Source organism: Exophiala oligosperma (assembly GCF_000835515.1).
Source record: "Exophiala oligosperma strain CBS 72588 unplaced genomic scaffold supercont1.7, whole genome shotgun sequence".
Classification (NCBI taxonomy): domain Eukaryota; kingdom Fungi; phylum Ascomycota; class Eurotiomycetes; order Chaetothyriales; family Herpotrichiellaceae; genus Exophiala; species Exophiala oligosperma.
The window spans coordinates 1,063,618-1,085,251 of NW_015622824.1; the positions used below are offsets into that span (position 1 = coordinate 1,063,618).

The 21,634-nt window shown below is 51.6% G+C and overlaps 7 protein-coding genes across 8 annotated transcripts; 2 read left to right on the forward strand and 5 right to left on the reverse strand.

The window, feature by feature from the left end:
- Positions 1 to 9: 9 nt before the first annotated feature.
- PV06_07684 (uncharacterized protein) lies at positions 10 to 5,127 on the reverse strand. Its single transcript, XM_016408950.1, has one exon. It carries the CDS (start codon positions 4,894 to 4,896, stop codon positions 589 to 591), a length of 4,308 nt encoding a protein of 1,435 aa, XP_016260704.1. The 5' UTR covers positions 4,897 to 5,127; the 3' UTR covers positions 10 to 588.
- Positions 5,128 to 5,419: 292 nt separating this feature from the next.
- Positions 5,420 to 10,702, reverse strand: PV06_07685 (uncharacterized protein). The gene is made up of 4 exons (XM_016408951.1): positions 9,956 to 10,702; positions 9,509 to 9,902; positions 9,173 to 9,455; positions 5,420 to 9,125 (listed from the first exon to the last, which is right to left on the reverse strand). The coding sequence occupies exons 1-4, from the start codon at positions 10,208 to 10,210 to the stop codon at positions 5,675 to 5,677; spliced, it is 4,383 nt and encodes a 1,460-aa protein (XP_016260705.1). The 5' UTR covers positions 10,211 to 10,702; the 3' UTR covers positions 5,420 to 5,674.
- A 903-nt stretch (positions 10,703 to 11,605) lies between these two features.
- Positions 11,606 to 14,016, forward strand: PV06_07686 (adenosine deaminase). Its single transcript, XM_016408952.1, has 2 exons — positions 11,606 to 12,592; positions 12,701 to 14,016. Exons 1-2 carry the CDS (start codon positions 11,924 to 11,926, stop codon positions 13,151 to 13,153), a joined length of 1,122 nt encoding a protein of 373 aa, XP_016260706.1. The 5' UTR covers positions 11,606 to 11,923; the 3' UTR covers positions 13,154 to 14,016.
- PV06_07687 lies at positions 12,733 to 15,987 on the reverse strand. Of its 2 annotated transcripts, XM_016408953.1 has the most exons (3): positions 15,893 to 15,987; positions 15,717 to 15,821; positions 12,733 to 15,671 (listed from the first exon to the last, which is right to left on the reverse strand). In XM_016408953.1, exons 1-3 carry the CDS (start codon positions 15,899 to 15,901, stop codon positions 13,215 to 13,217), a joined length of 2,571 nt encoding a protein of 856 aa, XP_016260707.1. In that variant the 5' UTR covers positions 15,902 to 15,987; the 3' UTR covers positions 12,733 to 13,214. The 2 variants fall into 2 exon arrangements, with proteins under 2 accessions (XP_016260707.1, XP_016260708.1); XM_016408954.1 differs by having other exon boundaries at positions 12,733 to 15,821.
- Positions 15,988 to 16,077: 90 nt separating this feature from the next.
- On the forward strand, positions 16,078 to 17,235 carry PV06_07688 (uncharacterized protein). Its single transcript, XM_016408955.1, has one exon. It carries the CDS (start codon positions 16,294 to 16,296, stop codon positions 17,026 to 17,028), a length of 735 nt encoding a protein of 244 aa, XP_016260709.1. The 5' UTR covers positions 16,078 to 16,293; the 3' UTR covers positions 17,029 to 17,235.
- PV06_07689 (uncharacterized protein) lies at positions 16,134 to 19,238 on the reverse strand. Its single transcript, XM_016408956.1, has 2 exons — positions 18,271 to 19,238; positions 16,134 to 18,218 (listed from the first exon to the last, which is right to left on the reverse strand). The coding sequence occupies exons 1-2, from the start codon at positions 18,974 to 18,976 to the stop codon at positions 17,929 to 17,931; spliced, it is 996 nt and encodes a 331-aa protein (XP_016260710.1). The 5' UTR covers positions 18,977 to 19,238; the 3' UTR covers positions 16,134 to 17,928.
- A 541-nt stretch (positions 19,239 to 19,779) lies between these two features.
- Positions 19,780 to 21,441, reverse strand: PV06_07690 (uncharacterized protein). The gene is made up of 3 exons (XM_016408957.1): positions 21,102 to 21,441; positions 20,727 to 21,050; positions 19,780 to 20,674 (listed from the first exon to the last, which is right to left on the reverse strand). Exons 1-3 carry the CDS (start codon positions 21,226 to 21,228, stop codon positions 19,920 to 19,922), a joined length of 1,206 nt encoding a protein of 401 aa, XP_016260711.1. The 5' UTR covers positions 21,229 to 21,441; the 3' UTR covers positions 19,780 to 19,919.
- Between the last annotated feature and the right edge of the window lie 193 nt (positions 21,442 to 21,634).

Sequence of the window (21,634 nt, forward strand, 5' to 3'; positions counted from 1 at the left end):
CGATGTTATGATTACTGTGATTAAACGTATTACCGAGTAGAAAGAGCCCACCTAGCTATCGCGAGGAAGCAATCTGGAGGATCCGTATCGTCCGAGGTACGTTTGGCACGGCACTCGTGCGAGCACCCACGACCACCATGATCCTCGACATCTACCTGTGGAGCGAGGACGTCGCCGCTCCGAATCGAATGACTATGACATACAATGATGGACAATGCCAATGAAGGACAACATCGCCAAACCCATTTACCCCGTGGTTCGCGAAACCCTTGGCCGGTGAGTGTGGGCGGCCGGCTCTACGAAGCAAAAGCAAGACCCAAAAAAGAATCACAACTCCCACCCTGAATCCCTACTCCCTGATCCCTGAATTCCCCAATCATTCTCAATCGTTGTATCCCGTGGGGGGGGGGCTTGTTTTTCCCATGGGCGAAGCAAAACAAAGGGGTCAAGGATGCCGCGTTCCTCACTCGGTTCTTCTCCGACCTTTATTTTTTCGCCCTCTTGTAAAGTCTTTCATCTCCATCCTAGGTGGGGAATGTTTCCATCGGCGGTCTTCAACAACGTCAAAGTGCCACTCGAGGGGGGGGATCAATAGCTCATGAGACTAACATGACCATCCCCCAGGGCGGCACAGGCGAGCAACATCCGGTGCGGGTGGTAGGCGGTCGCGACGATGGGACTCTGGGAGCCGCGTCCGGCGAGACTGCCGCCGACGACGCGCTCCAACCTGCTGGGGAGGGGCTCAAAGACGCCCAGGGCGTCGCCGTTGGTGTTGTACGTGCGGACCTCGTGCCTGTCGGTGCCGACGGCAAAGACGGGGGCGTGTTCGTGCACCGAGAGACTTCTCAGCAACGGGCCGTGGCCGGACGGTCCGCCCGCGGCGACGGCGTGTCCGTCATGCCCGTCCGAACGCTTGTTGTTGTTGTTGCTGGTGGCGGCGAGGGTGAGGACGGCCTTGTCACTGCGCAGGTCCCACAACTTGACCTCCCCGTTGCGGCTGCCAGAGATCAACTCTCGCACACCACCTCGCTGCATGTGGATGTTGGTGATCCACTGACGATGTTCCCGCCAGATCTTGACCATTGCCGTGCGTGGATTCAAACGTTGGTCAAACACCCGCACCACCCCGTCCCCGAAACCGGCGATGAAAATCTGCCCGGCGACTTGATCGCTCGTCAAACTGGTCACGCAGCTGGAGCTGCGGGCGGGAATGTCACCGACGCATAATTCCGTCGCGGCGTTCCAGACCTTGATCACTTTGACGTCGCCTGCAACCAGTGCTTTACCCTGACCCTGCTGCCAGTCAAACACAAGTCCCGCGTTCTTGTTGCTTGGTATCAGCTCTGTCAGGGCGCGGAAAGCGGTAATCACTTTGACCTCCGAGGAAGATTGATAATTGCGGTAGACTTTGAGCATGCCGTCACTGCTTCCAACCATCAGAAGTGGTTGGTCGTCTTCGTTGAGGAACTTGGCGTCATTGATCCTGCTACCAGTTGGGTTACCATTACTGAAGCGACTGAGTTGTTCATTACGCTGGAAATCCCAGATTGTGACTGTGTCTTTGTCGTCGGTCACAGCGAGATGATCGTCGAATTGATGGAAGGCAAGGCGCATGGGCTGGTTGTGGTTGTTGAGGAATCCTTCTAGGCGCGTCCACTTCGTGCTTCCTGCTATACCCTTGAGAGGTTGGTTGTCCGCAATGATCTTCTCATTGCGATTACGTCGCCAAAGACGGGAGTTGTAGTCGGCTGAACCTGGTTCATCTGGGTCGTTGGGTCGCATTTGCGGTTCGCGGAAGTACTCGGTTGACCATTCCAAGAGGGTACTCGTCAAAGGCAAGTGACCTTTCTTCTTTGGATCTAGAGCAACAAAGCCGGCGGAGGTTGGCAGGACTGCAGACTGGTAAGGTCCAACGGCACCATGAGCATCGGCGGTCTCAGGTGCTCGACTCCATTCAGGTGGTAGGCGGCCGCGTGGAGTGTGTATCGGATGCACAGACTCCCTTGTCTTACTGGGTGACCTCTGAGGACTGTTGTCTTTGGAACCACTGGGTGTCTCTGAAGCTCCGAATGCCAAGTTGCGCAGTGATGTGCCCGCGCGCTTCAAGCTTAGAGAAAGATAGCTCGCCTGTTTCTGCATCTGCGGCGGCGGTGTTCCTGGGCGATTCTCTACCTGTCGCATTGAGGCCATCGATGGCACTTTCTTCAATTGAGTCTCCTCTCGTTTGCTAGCACGAAGTAGATCATCGATCACTCTCAAAGCCAACTGAGCTAGAGGTGATTGATTGATCAAAGTGTCGTGGATATAGTCCACCACCATGGCAGCATTCCTTGCAATCTCCGGATGCGGGTCGACAGACAGTATCAGAACTTGTAGCCAAATGCAACCATAGATGGTATTTTCCGATATGGCCTGCGAGTTAGCATTTGATTCGAACGCAGTAGCACCATTGTCCTTGTATGGATGACGATCTCTTTCATCCACCAAAGATTCGTAAGCGACAACAAGGAACTTATTCTCATAGCGTTTGACAAAGGCGGAAAGGAAGACCACCAATTCTTTGCGCACAAGCGTGCTGCCGTCTGAGGTCATGAACAGCACCGAGGACGCCACCCCTTCCTCAATCTGGGAGACTTGGTCTGTCAAGTCGGGAATGCCGATGAAGTTTGTCAGAGCATGAAGCATCGATGCTCGGACTTCTGGGACAGGATCAAGAGATAGCTCACAAAGTCTTGCATGTGCCATACTCCGAATGCCCATCCATTTAGCATCAGCATAGTCACACCACAACATGCTTAGGCACAAGCAAGACCATTGTCGCAACAAGGGATTTTCTGGCTCTAACATGTTGAGCAGGCAAGCATTGAAAAGCTCGGGAAGGAGGCAGACTGTCTGCCCAGGCGGGTACTTTTTGCAGAAAGTGGCCACAATGAACGCGCACATAGCTCGATGCTCGCTGGCATTCCCAACTGGTATGTCGGAGCGTGGGTTCATGATTGAGATGAAATAATGGATGCCGTTATCCTTCAACAAATCACTCTGCACGGTATAATCGACGGCCATGATTCGCGCCCAGATGAAGACCATGACGGGCTTCAGCTCGAGTGATGCAGCCTGGAGCAGCTTCACCACATAAGGAAAGATACCAATACTTAAAGCGAGGTGCACAGCCCATGGCCCAAGGTCAAGAAATTTGCTCAGGAGGATCAGAGCTCGGAGCCGATGGACCTGACTCAGGAGCACTTGGAGCACTATTGGCAACTGATCTGGCGCATGGTCTTTCGTCGGTCCGGAGCTGAGATAGACCTCGAAGGCTGTGAGTTGTTCGGAGAAGAAGGTCGAGTGCTGATACTCGTACACACGTTTCCCTTCCTCGGCTTCACGAAGCATAGGTAGCTGTGAAAGCACCATTTCCATGGCCAAGTCCCAGCTCTGCCACAGCGGGTGGTGATGTGTCTCTGGAAGAGGTGGCGATGATATTGGGTGGCAATGGTTTGCCCTCATTAATCGCTCGCTGAGCAAGAAATTGCGGAAGAGCGCGGCGACCATGAGATCCTGTCGAAAGAGTTTCTTAAACAACGGTCGAGGCAGGATATTCCACGCAATGGTATCGGTGATGGCTGTAAAGATCCAATTAAGCTCTCCCAACGGACTTCGCCTATCCTGAAGACGACCCGGTACTGGGATTTTACCATCCTCGAGAGAATGGCCATTGGGAAGAGGGTTTTGCATGACGAACCATCTTAACGCGATGTCAATGGGAGTGGTCAAACAACAGGTGAATAAATCAGCTGGGAGGTCTGGATTCGTCGGGAGCATCTCGGCTTTCCCACAAGCTGCAAGCTGGATGCAGTCGCCGTAGTTTTGTAGAGCAGCATTGGGATCTTTCTTCCTCGCCTCCTCGTTCTCTTTCTCGTGCTTGACCAGGAAGGTGTCGAAGTTGGCCACGATGTTGCCGGCGTGAGAGACGTCGTAGACGAACAGGCTTGGCCCACCGAGCCACGACTGCAGATCATAGATCCCGACTGGGATGTACTGCGTGTAGTTCTTATTGAACACCCAGATCTCGCCGGATGCCGTGGGAAGAGGCACACCATGGCCGTTGTAGTGGAACAAGACTCGCTCGTCCTTCGCATTACGTCGCAACGATATGCAGAACCTTTTGGTCTCATCGATGGAAGGATCCAGGTACTGCTTGTATCTGGTCCTCAAGCTTAGCGATTCGTACTGTTCTTGTAATCTCTTCCCGATTTGTTCCATGGTCTTTGTCGAGCCACTACTGCTCCCAGTCGGGTCGACCCATGCTTCTAGTTTGGCAGTAGGGTTGGTCTTGATCACATCTGGCGGGTCCACGCCGATGTTCAAGCATATGGCCAGCGCCGCAGAGACGGTCTTCATCCTATCTTTCATCCGCCAATCGACGCTCGGGTACTGCTTGGACTCTTGCGACTGCGAGCCATTGCTTTCGTGCCTCTTCTCCGTGTAATACATGTAGAAGGTCGAGTGCAACAGCGACAGGTACTCATTTGACGTGTATTCGTCATCCCAACCATGTCGAATGTGCGCCAGCTTATCCTCCGAGGGTGGACTAGCGATTCCTCCTTTTGCTCGTGGACCAAGATCGCTCTTCGTCCGGTGTAGAGGCGCGGGTCGTGCGGACAGGTAATCTTCGGCTTCTGGTATGATTCTGGGAGAGGCGCCATTGGTCTGGTGAGAGGTGCTGCCGTGGATCTGGCTATGGATCTGATAAGCAGAGGCTGTCGAGTATCGAGCGACATCACCGCCTAGGGCTCGTGATGTATGGTGATTGTATTCCTGCGTCGCAGGCCTTGTGCGGTAGGGCACGTCGAAGCCCAGGCCGACGCCGACATGTGCTTGACTAGGCTGTGAAGCCATGGTGGGCTCCTCAGATGAATGTCTCGTCAGGATTTCGTACGCCTACAAGACATCAGTTCTGAGAAAGGGCGCAGGAAGGCTGTCTCGTCGACATCATCCGCGCACATTGCCTGAAAGAGAAAGAGGAATGATGATGATGTTTCGTTGCTGCTACAGAGGTAAATTGACGATTTTGTAAGAGTCTCGTCACTATCGGTGACAGGATAAGCTCGTTGTGACCATGAAATAGATCCTGAGAGTGTCGTTTTGGTTCTTCTGAGGCGGATTCCAAAACCCCCAAGCTGCTTCATCAGCCTTAATTTTTGGTGGATGCGGGGAATCACGAGGCTGCTAGTCTAAGTCAACTTTAGTGGCTTCTAGGGCCACCTAATTTGAAGCCTAATACTCCGTACTCTGTATAATAACCTTAGACGCTTGCTAACAATTATGGACAGCCAGCCTCGTCGCCAGCCTCTTCGGTCTATCAATTGTCACAATATGTTCAACGCACGCATTCTTTACTCCGTACGGATAATGGTGTTTTGTCCATGGTATTGATATTACATTTTGCAACCATCCCCGGCCTCCATATCCGTACCACCGTAAAAGATACGATCCTCCATTAAAAATAAATAACGTACATGGAGCCACAGAAAGCCGTGGAGCAGCTCTTCAACCATTTCATCAATGTCATCCTGCACGGTATGATTTCAACAACTCCAATCAATGCTAAACTAAAAGAACTTGAGTGTATTTGAACAGAAGCATAGTGTGTCGTGGGTCTCAATGATGGAATTCCTCAAGCCACCGTGGTTTGACTGGCTCCTTTCTCTTCCTCCTCCAGTCGCCTCCTCCAGTTGGCCAGATTATCGCTGAGCTCGATGCCTTGGCCCGTGGGTGTTCGCTCCGAATCAAACTGTGTGCTGATTCGATAGTTGTTTCGACTCGTGCTTTCCCACTGAGTTCGCAGGGTTTCTAGTTCCGAAGCCAGATTGTCCAAAGCAACTGAACCTCGTTCATCCCTTCCAAGGTCTTCGTTGACGGACACATCCGTCAAGGTTGAATGGCTCTCGTCACGGCTATGACCAATGATCCCATTGGGAAGTGGCTGCAGTTGCGACTGCCGTCTGTAGTTGCCCACAGATTGGCCGACCTGATCGAGGAGCATAGTAACTCTGTCCTCGGCCTCTTCTGCTCTCTTCTCGAGCATCGAGTTCTCTGTCTTCAGCTGTTCAAGTTCTTTGCCGAATCGCTGCGAAGATTGTGACAATTCCTCGTAGCTTCTCTTCTGCTTGTCCCGATCGGCCTGGACAGATGCGAGTTCGGATCGAAGAGTCTCGATGTTACCTTCTAATAGGCTGATTTGTTGCCCGGTCTGCGTCTTCATCTGATCAATCGCAGATTGCAACTGTTGTCGCTCACTATCCCAAGATGAGGTGTCCACGTTCGTATTAGACATGGCACTGGCGCTTCTAGCGCTCTCCAACTCTGTGGTCAGCTGCGAATTTTGGGACTTGTACTTGGTGAGCTCCTCCTTCATCTTCTTCAACATCTTTTCTGTGCCTTTAACATAGTGAACTGCGGATTGATAGTCGTTCTCGAGTTGCTCGAGTTTCTCCTTGTAGGTACTATCGGCTTCTTGCATTCGAGTTTCGAATTGATGTTTGGTATCCTCGTGCGCCTTGATGCTTGCCTGTAGCTGTTGATCTAGCTCTCTGAGACGATTCTGCTCTGGAGTACCGAATCGAGAGCTTGGAGAATGGTCAAAGATCGGCGATCCTCTCATTGTGGATCCATTCATGCCCCGTTCGCCCAGGAGATCCTTAAGTGCGCTATGCTGAACAGCCAAGGCGCTGGCATCCCTTTGGCTGATTTCCAAATTCGATCGCAACTCACGGAGTTCGGACTGATGGTTCTGTGCATCGCGGAGCGCAGCTTGTAGTTGTCGACGGATCTGGAGAGCTTCGCGGTTGGACTGTTCTTGATATGCTTCCAGCCCTGCAATCCTTTCTTCTGCGTTACGCAGCTTTTGTGCAGCCTTGTCAGCCGCTTCCTGGTTACGTTTAGCCAATGTCGATGCTTGCTCTGCACTGGCTCTCAATGCTGCCAACTTTTGTTCCGACACTGCGTCATGCTTTGACGAAGCATCAGTCGAGGAAAGCCTGGCTAGACCAGCGAGTAGAGCTTCTCGATGCGTTGAAGCCTCTTTAGCGTGAGTTTCGGCGAGTTCCTCAGCGTCTCGCAAGCGCTTGGATGTATTCTCGAGCTCGGTAACTCTCTCCTCATGCTCGGCTTTGAGTTGAGACAATTTACGCTCGGAAAGTTCTCGGTGCTGACGTTCTTCCTCAATCTGGCGTTCATACAAATTTGCTTTGCCTGTAGAAGCTGCCACAGCTGCTTCCAAGGCGGCCATTGAGGCGAGGTGACTCGAAAGCCGTGACGAAGTGTCCTCATGTGATTTGGTCAGAGTTTCGTGCTCGACTTTGATATTACGCAGTTCATCTTCGAGTTCAGCTCGCCGTCCAGATTCAGCACGTGCAAGACTCTGTGTTTCGTGTAGTTCTGCTCGGAGGCCTTCGAGTTCGGCAGGATTTCGACTCTTGCTAAGCTCTTCATATCGAGCTTGCAAGGCATCCATGGATTCCTCTGCAAGCTCTCGAGCCCGCCTTTCGGACGTAAGATCGTTGGAAAGGGAATCGAGTTTGATTTTGTGCTCGGACTGTGCGGCCAGAGCCAGAGCAAGTCGTCTGCTCAAGTCTGTGAAGCGCTCCTGGTCGTCTGGCTCATGCGACGCGTCCGGTTGAGGCGTACTTCGCTGGCTTCCACCGTGAGCAGCAAGTTTGGCACGAGCATATGCGGCTTCGGTCACGGCAGCATCGCGTTGATGCTCCACCTCAGCGACACGTTTGGCCATTGAGGAGGCTTGTGCCTCCATAGCTTCCTGCATCTTGATCATTTCTGTTCGCATGTTCACAAACGCTTCCATGAGTGGTCGATCATCATCCGCAACTTGGCTGACCGCACGATCATCAAATGTTGGACTCGAGGTCATTGTTGCGTTGAAACCTTGCTTCCGTGCCAATGCCAATTCTGAGGCATACCAAGCATTGGTCTTCTTGACAGATTCCAATTCTTTCAACAAAGCTTCTTGATGAGGATTCAACTTGGGTGACTTTGGTTCGTCGACTATACTTCGCAGACTTCGAGCGTCACCTTCGCCGTGATGGCGGCCAGAAGATGAACGGCCAAGGAGACCGTCTTCAGTACTGTCGATCGAGCTTTGAGCTCGCTGTGAGCGCAATGATCGTTGCCTTGCGACGCCGTTGCTGACCAAGGGTGCAGCCTCACCAGCTTCCATGGCCTTGGCTTTGCTCTCAGTTCTCTGGATCGGGGTCCTCCGACCGTGAGTGCTCGGACTGTTCTCTCGGCTCGGTCTGATGTTCTCCTTTTGTACTTCTCTGATAGCTGGAGCCTGTGCCATGGTCTCGGTAGGAATGTTGCGAACAGAATCTGGCCCTGCGGAAGGACCTCTTGTCTCGACCGGTGGACCATTGTATCTGCTCTTTGGTGCACTGGCAGGCGACTGAGTCCCATTAAGGCGAGGTCCCGGAGCCTGCCCTTGAGGCGGAGGACCAGCAGAGCCTTGAGCTATGGAAGCCCGCGGAAGTCTCGAGGCTTGCTGTTGAGGATCAGGCCTTTGAACAGGCCCGCCTGTGAACTGCTCCCGAGCAGCGCTCGGAGCTCTCTGACCTTCACGCGATGTCGATCGAATTGGTGGTGCGGTGCTTCTAACCTCCGTACTCGTGCTCGGGCGTCGAGTCGGACTCACTGGGCCTTTCATATCAGCAGGTGCATCATTAGGGTACCTGATTTTAGCCGTGTCCAGAATGTAGACCATGCTTAACTCTTCGGCGTTCCGCGGTGCAGAACTGGGCTCGCCGGCCAGCACAATTATCTTGTCCCGGTACGCGGTCATGCTGTGGCCAGACCTTGGCGAAGGTGAAGGACCCATGTTCTGGAAAGTATACCATCTCTTCGAGCTGATGCGGAATGCTGCGAGATCACCCAGATCGGTGCCTTCCTCGGTTCGGCCGCCGAAAATATACATGACGTCGCCAACGAGTGCTGCAGAATGACCTTCTCGAGGTGCTGGAATATAGCCTATGCAATCTTCTTGTTTCCAGGAATTCGTGGTAGGACTATAGGTCCAAACATCGTTAAACCACTGCGTTCCATTGGTTCCGCCGAAACTAAGGTGGATTAGTATGGCTATCAACTTCAATATCCACAAACTTACAGGTATAGCTGGTCGTTGTAGCTCACAACAGTATGATTCGTCCTCGGAGGCGGCACCTTGCCGTTAGCGGGAGGCGAGTCGCCCGAATTTTGAATCAAGAACTCCCACTGATTAGACGGGTTCTGCAAGGCATTCAGATCGAAAGCTATCAGGTCATTGAAAAAGTATCCTTCGACTTGGCCTCCGAAGATGTAGATTTTAGAACCCAGGATATTGAGCGTATGGCCATATCGTCCTGATGGTCGGGGTCCAGGTGGTGATGCGCGGGACCATTGTCGGGAGGCTTCCAAAGATTAGAAAAAATGGACACTCCTCTGGGAACGACTGGCGACTTACAGGTATTAAGCAAATATAAGGTATCATCAAGCACATCAGAGTCGTCCATTTTGGTGTCACCACCAAATACAATAAAAGCATTGCCAACAAGAAGAGCAGCATGTCCTACACGGGGGCCGGGGCCTTCGGAGACTGTTGCGATGGGGTAGCAGGCGAGATTTCCACCTCCAGATTCGAGCATCCAAAGATCACCTCTGACCATTGAGCCGTTGATCAAGCCGCCCATGATGTATATATCGCCATCCTTGGAAGCGACCGCATTGACGGCGGCACCATAGCGAGGAAAAGGATTCGATTGTGGGGTGGTGAAGTTCAGTCGTCGCTGCGACCAGGGATATAGAGCAGCATTTGGGACTTGGGTGATCTGACCACCAGCAGCGGTGGATGGGCGCGTCTGCGTATTACGGTTAGCGATGCTTCAGTCGAATGTAGAAGGGTAAACCATACTCCGGACTCTGATTCCGATCTCTCTCGCCGTGGATATGATGGTCCGCCTGCTAGACTCGCGTTCATCGAATTCATCGAGCCATTAGGACCAGCACTTGCCGGGGTTGGTGATTGTGTTTGTCGTTCTCCAGCTCTTTCGAGTCCACCATTCTCTACCGTCGAAGCAGAAGTTCCATCGGAGGTATGGATCTTGCGACTTGCGGGAGGAAGACCCGAAGGCGGCGCACTCTTTTTCGATTTGAACAGAAACGCCATGGTCGATAACTTCCTCGTGTCTCGACGGCGAGAAGTAAGCTGTGTGTCCGCGGCGCGCAGGGCGACTCTTTCATGCGGCAATGTCGAGTTGCTGCTCTTCGAGTAAGACTATCGGGGAGTCGCAGGGCTCGTTTCAGGCTAACGGTGAGCCCGCATCAAGCACATTTCATGGTATCGTCGTGACAGGCTCGGTGGTGAGAAAATGAAGAGAGAGAGAGAGAGCACGGTGTGTGTGCGAATGCCAATGGGCCCTGGTAAAGAAAATTCGGGAGGTTGTAGAAGATGGCCGATGCGCACGCTGTGTCAAAGTGCCCGACGCGACGAGCTGAAGCGCGATGCCTGGCCGTCCGACTGTTGGAGAGGAAGGAGGGTGTCTGTGCGTAGATGACGCTTGGAAGAGAGAGAGAGGCTGGTGCCACGGACGGGGGGGAAGAAACGACTCACGGCCAAGTCGACAACAATGATTCGATGACTTTTGCCAGTGAATTGGCACGAAGATTGGAAAAAGAAATCCTACAACCGTCTGCAGGAAGAATATTCAACTGGGATACGGGGTGCAGTTCCTCCTTGCGCGCGAGTGGCTTTTGGGTGGTGAGGAACAGGTTCGCAGGGTCGGGAATGGCTTGCAGTGGGTGATTGGGATGGCGAAGGATGGAGAGGATCTTGGTCTGTTTCAGCGTCTCCTTTCTGGCCTAGCCGGTCACGCTTATTTGAATCGCCGGGCACGAGCAAGTCAGAGGCGCCTCTCGTGCCCCTCTAGGCCTGAGCATCCGCCTCCCGGGCAGCCTATAAACCCGCGAACGGTGCTGATCAGGCTGTCCCTAAATTACTTGGACACTTGTAAAGTTGTTACGGAGTACGGAGTACCTGACCTGCCTCCCCCTGCACCTACAGGGCTAGGGTACTCCATACTCCGTATATCAGTACGACTACAACGACGACTCCCCTGGTTCTGCAGTGGCTTGTCCTTCCCCTGAATTATACCGTATCTTGCCATACGGAGCACTTCCCCGTACATCCATCCCTACCTCTAGGTACATAACAAGTAGTCGTACTCGCACCCTCGAGAAACAGATCCCGGTTTGCCTGCTGTCAACATTCTGCCACATCACATCATCTCCCGCCATTGATGCACAACGTGAGCTGTAAGAGTCCATCAAGCAGCCGAGATCCGACACGTCGTGAACCCATCCAAGTCATCCATTTCCCTACCTGGGCAATCCGATAATCACGGCTGTTTTTGGCACATACAGACACACACGGGACATCTGGTCGCTGATTTGTTTATTTCTCCTCCATAGCCTCGCTGTCAACTTACCCACGTGATCCTCCGCTTATCATCTAAGAAGCCGTTATCACAGCATCATTGGGTCTTTCGTACACACCCTTCCCGTGCTCTAAAACATCTTATCACGTACTTTTTGCCTCATCTTGTCAGCATCTCTAGGTACCTCAGCAGCCGTCAATGTGTTTAGGTTGTGTAGCATATTATTAGAAATCCTGAAACCGCATTCTCAGCTATCCGGCGGAAGAGAGGTCATCAGCATCAAGGCCGGACACATTGTGTGCGAAGGCAGTAGGTGAAGCATCTGAATACGCGAACTGGGCCCTCATTTCAGCTCGTCGAGTCACGCCTCAGGCAGCATTGGTCCATTTTAAACCCTTTGTGACCATCAAATATTGGGGCAATTGCGGGCTCAAGATCCGAGAAGAATGAGACAAAATACCGCAATCGACAATATGTCGTCGGACTCTGCTGCCCCGCAGATACAAGATGGCGACAGTGACATCGACATCAAAACATTCATCCACGGAATGCCCAAGTGCGAGCTCCACGTCCACCTGGAAGGCTGCCTCACACCAGGCCTGGCCCGCCAACTCGCCGAGCGGAACAACCTCCCCCTCCCACCATCCCTGTCGTCCCTCGACCCATCTCAGACGGGATACACCTTTCACGACTTGACGTCGTTCTTGGCCGTCTACTACCCGAACCTCAGCGTCCTCCAGACCGAGCATGATTTCCGCGACCTGGCCGTGGACTACCTGACGCGTGCCCACGCGCAAAACGTCAAGCACGTCGAACTCTTCTTCGACCCCCAGGCGCACACGTCCCGAGGTGTGCCGTTCCCGACCGTCATCCGGGGCTACCGTTTGGGCTTGTTGATGGCGCAGCGTACACTGGGGATATCGGCTAGCCTGATCCTTTGCTTCCTCCGCGACCAGTCCGCCGAATACGCCATGGCGACTCTGATGGAAGCCTTGCCCTACAAAGATGCACTCATCGGCGTGGGCCTCGACTCGGACGAGCGGGATAATCCACCGTCCAAGTTTGCCGCCGTTTTTCAAAGAGCCAGTAAAGAAGGCTTCCTCCTGACTGCTCATGTGAGTGTTTTGCTGCTCTTTTACCTAGATCATTGCTGCTGCCCCTGGCCCTCCAGCGACTGCCTCGTGCCCGTCAAGTTACTGACAATCTGGACATACAAATAATAGTGTGACATTGACCAAGCAAATTCCATTACTCACATCCGTCAATGTATCAACGAAATTCAAGTTGACCGTATCGATCATGGGACCAACATTGTCGAGGATGAGTCGCTGATCGAAACCATCATATCCAAGAACATCGGATTGACTTGCTGTCCAGTGTCCAATTCCGTTGTGACTTCGGATTTCAAGGGCCGCGAAATCCTCACTCTTCTCCGCCGCGGTGTCAAGGTCACGATCAATTCTGACGATCCGGCCTACTTCCGCGCTTATGTCAATGAAAACGTCGAGAAATTGGCACGGGAATCGGATGTGACACGTAAAGAACTTATTCAGCTGCAACGGAATGCATTTGGCATTTCATGGATTTCGTCCTGGCGAAGGAACCATTTCCTCGCGCTTTTGGACGACTACGAAGCTAAGATGATACAGAGCCAAGCCATGGTCAACGGTGCTTGAGATTTGAGCATACGATGGGAATGTAATTCTCATCGTTCATATGTACGGCCATCGGCAGTATTCAACCCCTTTTGCCTACGAAGGAAACTTCGTCAAAGAACGTCGCGCGCAATTGTACTATCGCGGCGATCTCAAGGATGAATTCCTGTAGAATTACAGCATTCGTCAATATATGGTTCAGGCTGGCTTGGTTCCGAGGTTCCGTGCCATCTCGACTGATTGGGGTGGCGGTGCCCGAATCTTGACCTCGAGCTAGGTGTGGGCGCAATGACAGGGCTTCAGTCTCAGGATCCTGCTTCTTGCCTGCATGAACCGGTAGAGATGCTGTGGCTTCAGTAGGGGTCTTCGTGTTGTAGATGTCGATTTGAGTTCTCAGCAGCGATGTAGTGGAGGGCGTTATGGACCGGCCCGCTTCAGGGGCTGCCGTTACGCCATCTGTTTCATCCGTTCGCAGTGCTTGGCGAAGAGGTGACCGGCCCAAAGCACGTTCGGTGAGAATTGTTCGATGGCTGTCAGACCTTGAAATCTTACTGTCTATGGAGCCAAACTCAGTGGTCGGGATTTGTCTGCCTCTAGGAGTAGTCGGCCTCGACGGCGGCTTGGATATAGGTTTGGACGGCGAGATGCTTCTTGGTCTGCTCACGGATTCAGCGGACGGGCCTGAGAAGGTTCTTGGATTTGGTGGTCGATCTGGTGTGTCTTCTGATAATTCGTGTCGTCGAATAGATATCAGCTCGTCCCATTGAGGGAACTGCGATTTCCACTGCCTGACTTGGTCCGCAAGCTCGCTCAGGATGAACGTGATATTGTACTCAGAATTTTCCTCTAGCCGACCCTGCTTTCCGGGTAATAACCAGTTGTTGAGGTCCATATATTCGCAAGCAGTCAGGGCCACCAAGGCTTCAGTGAGGTATAAGTTCGTGACAGAATCATTTGCAAAGAAGTTGCGCAAGAGCTGTGTGAGAGCCTCGAATAGTTTGCATTCGGGTGCAATAGTCATACTGTGCCCGTTGACCAAGTCAGCGTCTGCTGGGGGTGTGACGAAGCAACTATGCTGCTCGAGCAGAACCTGGCCATCCAGCAAGGCGTTCTGGTAGGATTGGTCTAGTTCCTTGTCTAACTCATCTTTCGCGATCGCCCCAGAATAATCAAACAATTTTTGTAGGTAGTTGTTCAGTGCGTCTACACTTCTTCGTGTTGGTTGAGTAGAGGCGGCCTCAGTTCTAAAGAGAATTCTTGGTACGTGGCAGTGATGTTTGCCAATAATAACTGACAATAACTTCAGACAAGCGTTGACTGTTTCCGAGTGACTAGACTTCAGGCTCATCACCAGCAGATCCAGCAGGTTGAATAGATTCGGAGAAGGGCTATCGGCGATTTCAGAAAGTGCCTTCAACTGTTCGATGGATTTACTGCGACTGACAGACATCCGTTGTCGTCGATGAGATTTGTCCCTGGAAACTCTCGGGGTATTTGGGGATGCGAGGAGGTAGCCCAACATTCGATCAATGAGCTGGTAGTGATCTACTGCCAGAAGCATGCGAGATAAATGGGCAATGACTGCAGCTGTTGAGCCGCCTTCAACATCGGATGACTCTAACAGCGAGGGATAGAGGAGCTGTTGCACGAAAAGCACTTGGAAGTGATCTAACAAGGTATCGCTGACCTCGAGTGATTTGCAGTGATTCAGTGTGTCTTGCCAGAATGCCAGATATGAGAAAAAGGCTTTGATGGCTTGCTGAGAATCCCGTGGCAATTCCGCCAACGAATCCACTGTCTCTGGATAGTCGGACAAAGTGACGATGGCGAGCTTCGAAGACCGACCAGCTAATGATGTTGACTGTCTGCTCAACCTGCTATACAGAGCACCGAGACCACTAGCCATTTGTGGTGCCAGATCGCTTTCGATCATCCATGTCTCCAGGGGTTTGAATCTAGAGGCAGTTTCGGTCAGGTAGAGCAGTGCCGTCCTTGCGAAGTCGCCCACTGGGCCGTCGTGGTGAACGTACTGCACCAGCACAAAAAACAACGGGAATTGACTTCTCCTAGTTTCGTCAATGCCATTTCGGCCACGTGTATTCTCTCGATCCGGATAGAACCAAGCTGGAAGGATGTCTGGTTCCAACCTGATCTTTGTGGCAATCTCGAAAAGTAGTTCAACCAAGTCTGTTTCCAGACGCTCTTCGACAATGACTTGCCCTCCTATTGTAGCATAGCAAACGAGGTCCAGTAGAGACCGAGTGAACAATTTGCTATCCAGTAAACCCTCGGCCTCACCGTTGATTAGGATGTGGAACAGCTGGGCGGAAACTTTGATGATATCGGTGTTTCGAGAGGACACGGCCAGTTTCGTGATGATGATGTAGCTTTGGCTCGATGCGACATAACGCAGACAGGAATGCGGAGCAGCTCGTCGGGATTCATCGTGGAGGATGTTTTCGAGACGTTGAAGAAGTTTCGTAGTGTTGGTCAATGCCGCATCCTCCTCGCGCTCAACGGCACCACCTCGCCAGGTTTGCTAGGACGGTCAGCTGGAACATGGATAGATCTTCCGCAGGCCTACAGTAAGTGCATTGCAGATGCTTTTGCATGTAGCAAGACGCTCAGCAGGTGTGTTGGTTCTTTGTTTGGTCGGTGACGTGCCGGAGCCTGCGATCAGGCGCGTGAGCTGCAGGTCGCGCGCCGTTAGACTCGATCATCCTCGTACAACTTCGAATCTGCTGAGAGAGAAGCACTCACAATATCCATGTCTTGTGACTCATATTGCAGGCCAAAACCGCTGCAAAGATTATTGATTCTGCGCCTCTGAGAGGATGCCTGAAGGGCGCTGTCGACACAGGCCTAATGACAGACGATGAAAACAGGTAAATCTAAGGGGACTTGGGTCACTTGGACGTCGCAGCTTCCATCATGTTGGAGTCACCCAAGCCGAATGACTTGAGGGTGCCTACAAATACATAACGATCAATAAGTATATGTACTTTCTCGATGAGACGATTTGAGCCTCCAGATCTTGATTAACATGCCTCGCACTGTTGGGCTTGTGGAATACCTGGTAGTTCCTCTGATCTCGCCGTCGTCGAATCTTCAGTCTTGTTTCGAGTTCTACGTCCACGACTATTCAGACGTCTAGCACAGTCATGATGGCTAGAGAAGCCTCAATGTCCATATCTGATGACACTCATGCTCTTCCGACTCTCGAAAACTGTCTGGGCAACGTGCACTGCAATTGCAACAACGAACAAGACTCTGGTCAGCCAACCCCCGAGGACAAGTTGTCGACGACGACACCTACAGGACAAGATTCCGAGCATGGCCATTCTCTTGCCCAGATACGTCCCATCACACAACACCATGGTTCGTCAGTATCGACGTTCTTCAACGGCTTATTCAGCACTGCCATCGCTATCACAACCTTGGGTGCCAGTATCACCTTCTCCTACGTCTTGTCAAATGACACTGCGGCACCGACGTCGAAACACCCAGCATTCTCGCAATATCAGGTCCAACAGTTCCTCGCCATAAGTTGGCTGTTGTTTCTGCTGGCCCTGGCCTTTGCATCATTGGGATCTACCCTTTTGACGTTCTTCAAAAACCACTGGATTGCCGACTGGGATGGGGCGAATGGAGAAACGGCCCAAATGACTGTTCAGATGTATGGGGTCATCGCCAGTGGCCTTCTTGGTGGCTTAATCATAGGTGCCTTTGCGCTCTTGTGCCTGGTTGTGATCCCCTACTCTGCCGGAGTAGGATGGGTCGCCCTGGCATTCACTACGTTCTTTGGCCTGGTCATCTTCTTCGCTGTTATGCATCAGGTGCCTTGGTCATGGAGGATCAACACACCATCCTTGCCAACAAGACATCGTTCTGCATGAGACCAGCTGCTTGGTGAAGCAAGACGGCTTCGCCCCGACGGCTCTGCTCTGCCTGACGAAACTGGCTGACAACCATTACCTGTCCAAAGCCATCGCAGGTTGCCACACCTAGGGCCAGCCGAGCCTCGATTCGAGAGGAATTCGCAGTATTGGAAAATGAAATCAGTAAGACAGGGGCGAATATAGTACGGAGGAGTCAGGTCGATCTACACTATGTATGGGACGGGTACTAACCCTTGTTCCGACAGTGATAGGAGGATCCTCGAGAAAGTGAGAAACCCCAAATGCTTTGGTGCTTGATTGTAATAATTTCAGTAGTCGATGTGACCTCGTATTCGAAGGATCTATGTGGTGCGCATGACTGTGTGCTTGAGCACAGGAGGAGCAGGAGCCAATTCTGAATTGTTTGCTATGACTGAAAGAATAAGTCGAGTCGATTGTATGCGTATGCATGGGCCCAGTTGAACAACGCGTCTTTGGAAGTGCTTGTTTGTTGGACTCCCATTTTGAAGGGCCTGGACAAAAACCCTTCGAGGGCAAAGCTCGCAGTTGTCACCATGGACCAAGGAAATGCTCTTGTTACGAGCCTGACCATCATGGTGGAAGTGTTTCACTGACGGTGCAAATTTCCTCTGGTCGCAGATTGAGTTTGTGGAGCTGACGATATTATCTTTGCTCTTGCATCGTTCCCGATCGTCGCCTATGGAACAGATTGATGATGAGAGTTTCTGAGAAATTCAAATCCCACAGATCCCGTCTGGACATGTCGTGATGCTCTGAGGTGAGATTCAGCATATGCTCATTCCCGATAGCATTCAACAAAATTAGAGCCTTGCATGGAGTGGTCGTAGAAATGTCGTGCTAAACTTGGGCGTCGTGTTGCCTTGCGCGAGGGCGAAATCAATCAGAGCTATCATCGCTATCGGCCTTCCTCTTCTTGCCACCTTTTCCCTTTTTCTTGGGAACAACCTCATCGTCACTCTCTTCACTCTTTGCCTCTGACTTGGCTCTACCCTTCTTGGATCCTTCATCAGGCACACTTTCACAGATGTCGGTCAAGAAATCAAACTGGCCATCTTTCATCAAGGCGGCCTTGAGATGTTGTGCCGTGACACGTTTGGAGTGTTGGTCCTTGGCTTCTGCTGCTCCCTTCATCACTAACGTGATCATGAACAATTCAAGAGCCTTGGCTGCTGGAAGTTAGCATCATACTCATTGCATCACACAAAGGTTAATACTTACAAACAGCAGTGGGAGTTGCTTGAGCAACTTTCCCTACATCTTCGTCTGCTTGCATAATACGTTTTATGCGTGCCACGGGGAATTTAGTTCTCACATCAATTCCATGAGAGGGATCTGCTGTGGCCATGGGCATGACCGGTAGGGCGGCAGAGGGCTGCTCAGTCTTGAAGGGCATGCCACTTCCAGGGCCACTGGGGTCATAAGTCGGATTTAACTCCTCGGCCGCAGCCCGTCGAGTTCGAGGCATGTCGTTGTACTGTTGACCAAATGTTTCTGGATAGGAAGGAAATGACTGGACAGGCTGTTGTTGAAGGGGATAATTTTGGTCAAAAGGCTGGTGAGTTTGTGGTGGGGGATAATATGAAGAATTAAACTGGTTGTAAGAAAGTGGCAAGGATGCTGAGTGGTTTGACGAAAGAGCTTGGGTGGGTATGCTCGGAGTTCGGAATGTCTGTGGTGAATAAGCCTGTGGAAAGGACGGTGACGGTCGTGACGCGAAATAGGATGTTGACGGCGTGGTGTTTTGTGGCGAGAAGAAAGGCGAGGCGTCGTAGGAACCACGAGCTGAGACCGGGAAGCCTGGAGGCACCGTCGGCTCTGGATGGTACGAGGGGATGCGAGCGAGTTTTGGCGGCGGCGCTGGTGGGTTGACGCCTGATAAGTTGGGGGATTTAGGCCGGTAGTTAGTGTTGTTTGCGTTACTCATTGCTTAAGTATCCGCACGCTCTCTGCTGGTGATGATTATTGTGCTGGCTGGTGGGATTTTGGGTTGGGCAAGACATGGTTTGGATAAGGGGTCTTTATGGGCGTGAGATGTGTTTGTTTGCACACGAATGGCCTTTCATGATTCCAACGATACAAGGTGAAGTACAATCAGTGCAAAGGGCAGTTCGGTGCAGTCACGGTGTGGTCACGTGACTGAGCACAAGGCTGACGAGGCTGGTGTGTGATGCTGGACGGGATGAGATGAGGGGTTGTGAACAGCAACAACGAGCCGCGGCGGGCACATGGTGCCTTTAATAACCATCGAGCCGGGCATCAGGTCGCTGGATCATCCGCCCTAAAAACAAGCCACCCCCGATTGGCGATTGGGCCAGTCAGAGCTCGAATAGACATCCCTTGCGAAACGCGTCGTCAACTAATAATAATCTCCACCATTCATTGTTCACACATCTTTGCAGGCTCATTGGGGCCAAGGCGTCACACATTATCGATATTTTGCATCATCATTATCTCCATCAGCCTCGCCGCTTCTCTGACTCAAACCATCATTTAATGTTTCGCCTCTCAAATCTTCATCACTCTGTTGATGCATCATGACAGTTCCTGCAACTGTACTTTTCTTAATGTTGATTAGAGCTCCATGTGGCCATACCATCACAGGTGCATTGCAGTGCGTGAAGCCTGACGGTAGCACACCATCGTATTCAATTATGACTGCGCAGTGCATTCGCATTGCTGGTAATCCCCTCACAATAATTCAACACAGCCCAAATGATGATAGAGCAAGTTGGAGATTATCATTCCAGAACATTATTGCAAACATGACAACTCAGTACTACAATCACTGTGGTCGTCAGTGAGCACCCGGAATGATCGTCGATGAAAGCAATTTGAAAAACTTGATCTAATCTGATGGCTGTAATCCCCTAACTCTTCAATCTTTCTGAACTCGATGCTAAACTCGATGACATGATGAACTCAGTCATGATATCCAAGCCTTGCAGCCGTTCCTCCCGACTCTCACCAAGAAACAGATTCACAACTGGCCATGCATGAATTCCCGCCTCAAGCTCCGAAGCTTTTACAACGGCTCCATTGTTTTTCATGTGGTGAACCATGTCCTGAATTCCCGGTCCAAAGACTTCTTCTGCACCGTATACGATGCGATACCCATTGAGTGGCGATGCTTGTCTCCATCGGCCGGTATTCAAGCCTGGAGCGATTACGCTGTCCGACTTCGCCGCTTGCCCAGCATACTGTTTGGCGTAAAGGTGCAGACTGTTCCTGTCTAAATAATCACTCTTGGTGTTCTGGTTCAAGTCGGAAATCAAGTGTGTCCAAGGCGAAAGCAAAATGGCTATCCCTGGTCGGTGTAGGGACAGGAATTGAGGGTCCTGTTCCAGATGTCCGGGCTGCAACAACATGCTCAAGACCAGTGTGGCTCCCGCGGAGTCACCACTCACGCAGATCTTCGCAGCAGAGCCGTTCCCGAATGTCTCTCGTAGGAATTTATACCCAGCGCGGGTTTCGTTGAACTGAGTTGGCCATTGAGCATCTGGCACGAGGGTGTATTCGAGTGCAAATACACCAGGGTTTTTGAACCCACTCTCTCTCAATCGAGTTGTCCAGGCCATCAAGAACTCCATGTAAAAGTAGGCCGACCCCATGCTGAATCCGCCACCTACAAAAGTCAACAAGTCATCGCCTTGTACTGTCGTCCTCGTTGTACTTACCATGAACATAATAAACGATGATGTCCGGCTCAATGTCTGGGTTTTCGACAATCCAAAGGCCTCGAGCTCCGTATCTAACGACCTCTCGATAGAACATTGGACAATGAAGATAGCCATGTCGTAATAGACGAAAGCGGAAGAACGGATAGGCCACCCACTTGGAGAAAAAGACTCTACCGACACTGGCAGGAATACGGGCGAAGGCATATCGTACGCAGCGAATGACTACATCCTGGAAAAGGCTGGCATGCTGCGTAAAAGGAGGCTGCTCACGCTGTTTGATGAGATATCTTTCCCAAATTAATTGGTATGGTAATTGCAGGACTAGATGCAGATAAGTATGGAGCAGCTACTACAGGCGATTTGTCGACATACCTAAGAAAGGGATGACTTTTACTATCACGATAAGAAGTTCAGTGAAAGCCACCTGGAACAGCAGCTGAGGAATTAGAAAGACGACAAAGGCCAGGCAGTCTAGTCCGTTCACAGGCCCGAGGATCATGGTTTCAAGTCGAAGTGACTGCCAGTCAGCAGAAACGGAACCATGAAAGAACCGATCGAGGCAGCGACAGTGAGACTCGTTGGTACTCCGTAAAGACAGACAGTAATTAATATTTATGGTCCTCCTACCTCTTAGAATGACTGAAATGGATGAGTAGAGGAGTGACAGTTGGTCAGGAGGAGAAGTCTAGTATCATATAGGGACATGGGAAAGGTATAATACGGTCTGTAGATCTCCATACAGAGTTCGAGAACGAATACGAGTAGTACGGAGCACCAATAGCTGATGGTGGTGATCTCATCATCATTTTTTGGACTCGATTTTCCTTTGACCATCGGGTAAAACCCTCAATCCTTATTTAGACTAGCTCATAACCCGACATTTTGAGATTTTTGGAGAAAGAACG

Excerpts from the sequence above, each read along its gene's own strand:
- PV06_07687 (XM_016408953.1), bottom strand. Across the intron at positions 15,672-15,716 it reads GCATCTGCAATGCACTTACT|CAAACCTGGCGAGGTGGTGC; the intron begins GTAGGCCTGCGG and ends TGACCGTCCTAG.
- PV06_07685 (XM_016408951.1), bottom strand. The coding sequence starts at position 10,210 with ATGGCGTTTCTGTTCAAATCGAAAAAGAGTGCGCCGCCTTCGGGTCTT. Across the intron at positions 9,903-9,955 it reads GATCGGAATCAGAGTCCGGA|ACGCGCCCATCCACCGCTGC; the intron begins GTATGGTTTACC and ends CGTAATACGCAG. Across the intron at positions 9,456-9,508 it reads CTTATATTTGCTTAATACCT|CCTCCCGACAATGGTCCCGC; the intron begins GTAAGTCGCCAG and ends AATCTTTGGAAG.
- PV06_07684 (XM_016408950.1), bottom strand. The coding sequence starts at position 4,896 with ATGGCTTCACAGCCTAGTCAAGCACATGTCGGCGTCGGCCTGGGCTTC.
- PV06_07688 (XM_016408955.1), top strand. The coding sequence starts at position 16,294 with ATGATGGCTAGAGAAGCCTCAATGTCCATATCTGATGACACTCATGCT.
- PV06_07686 (XM_016408952.1), top strand. The coding sequence starts at position 11,924 with ATGAGACAAAATACCGCAATCGACAATATGTCGTCGGACTCTGCTGCC. Across the intron at positions 12,593-12,700 it reads GCTTCCTCCTGACTGCTCAT|TGTGACATTGACCAAGCAAA; the intron begins GTGAGTGTTTTG and ends TACAAATAATAG.
- PV06_07689 (XM_016408956.1), bottom strand. The coding sequence starts at position 18,976 with ATGAGTAACGCAAACAACACTAACTACCGGCCTAAATCCCCCAACTTA. Across the intron at positions 18,219-18,270 it reads AGCAACTCCCACTGCTGTTT|CCAAGGCTCTTGAATTGTTC; the intron begins GTAAGTATTAAC and ends AACTTCCAGCAG.
- PV06_07690 (XM_016408957.1), bottom strand. The coding sequence starts at position 21,228 with ATGATCCTCGGGCCTGTGAACGGACTAGACTGCCTGGCCTTTGTCGTC. Across the intron at positions 21,051-21,101 it reads AAAAGTCATCCCTTTCTTAG|TCCTGCAATTACCATACCAA; the intron begins GTATGTCGACAA and ends ATCTGCATCTAG. Across the intron at positions 20,675-20,726 it reads CATCGTTTATTATGTTCATG|GTGGCGGATTCAGCATGGGG; the intron begins GTAAGTACAACG and ends TGACTTTTGTAG.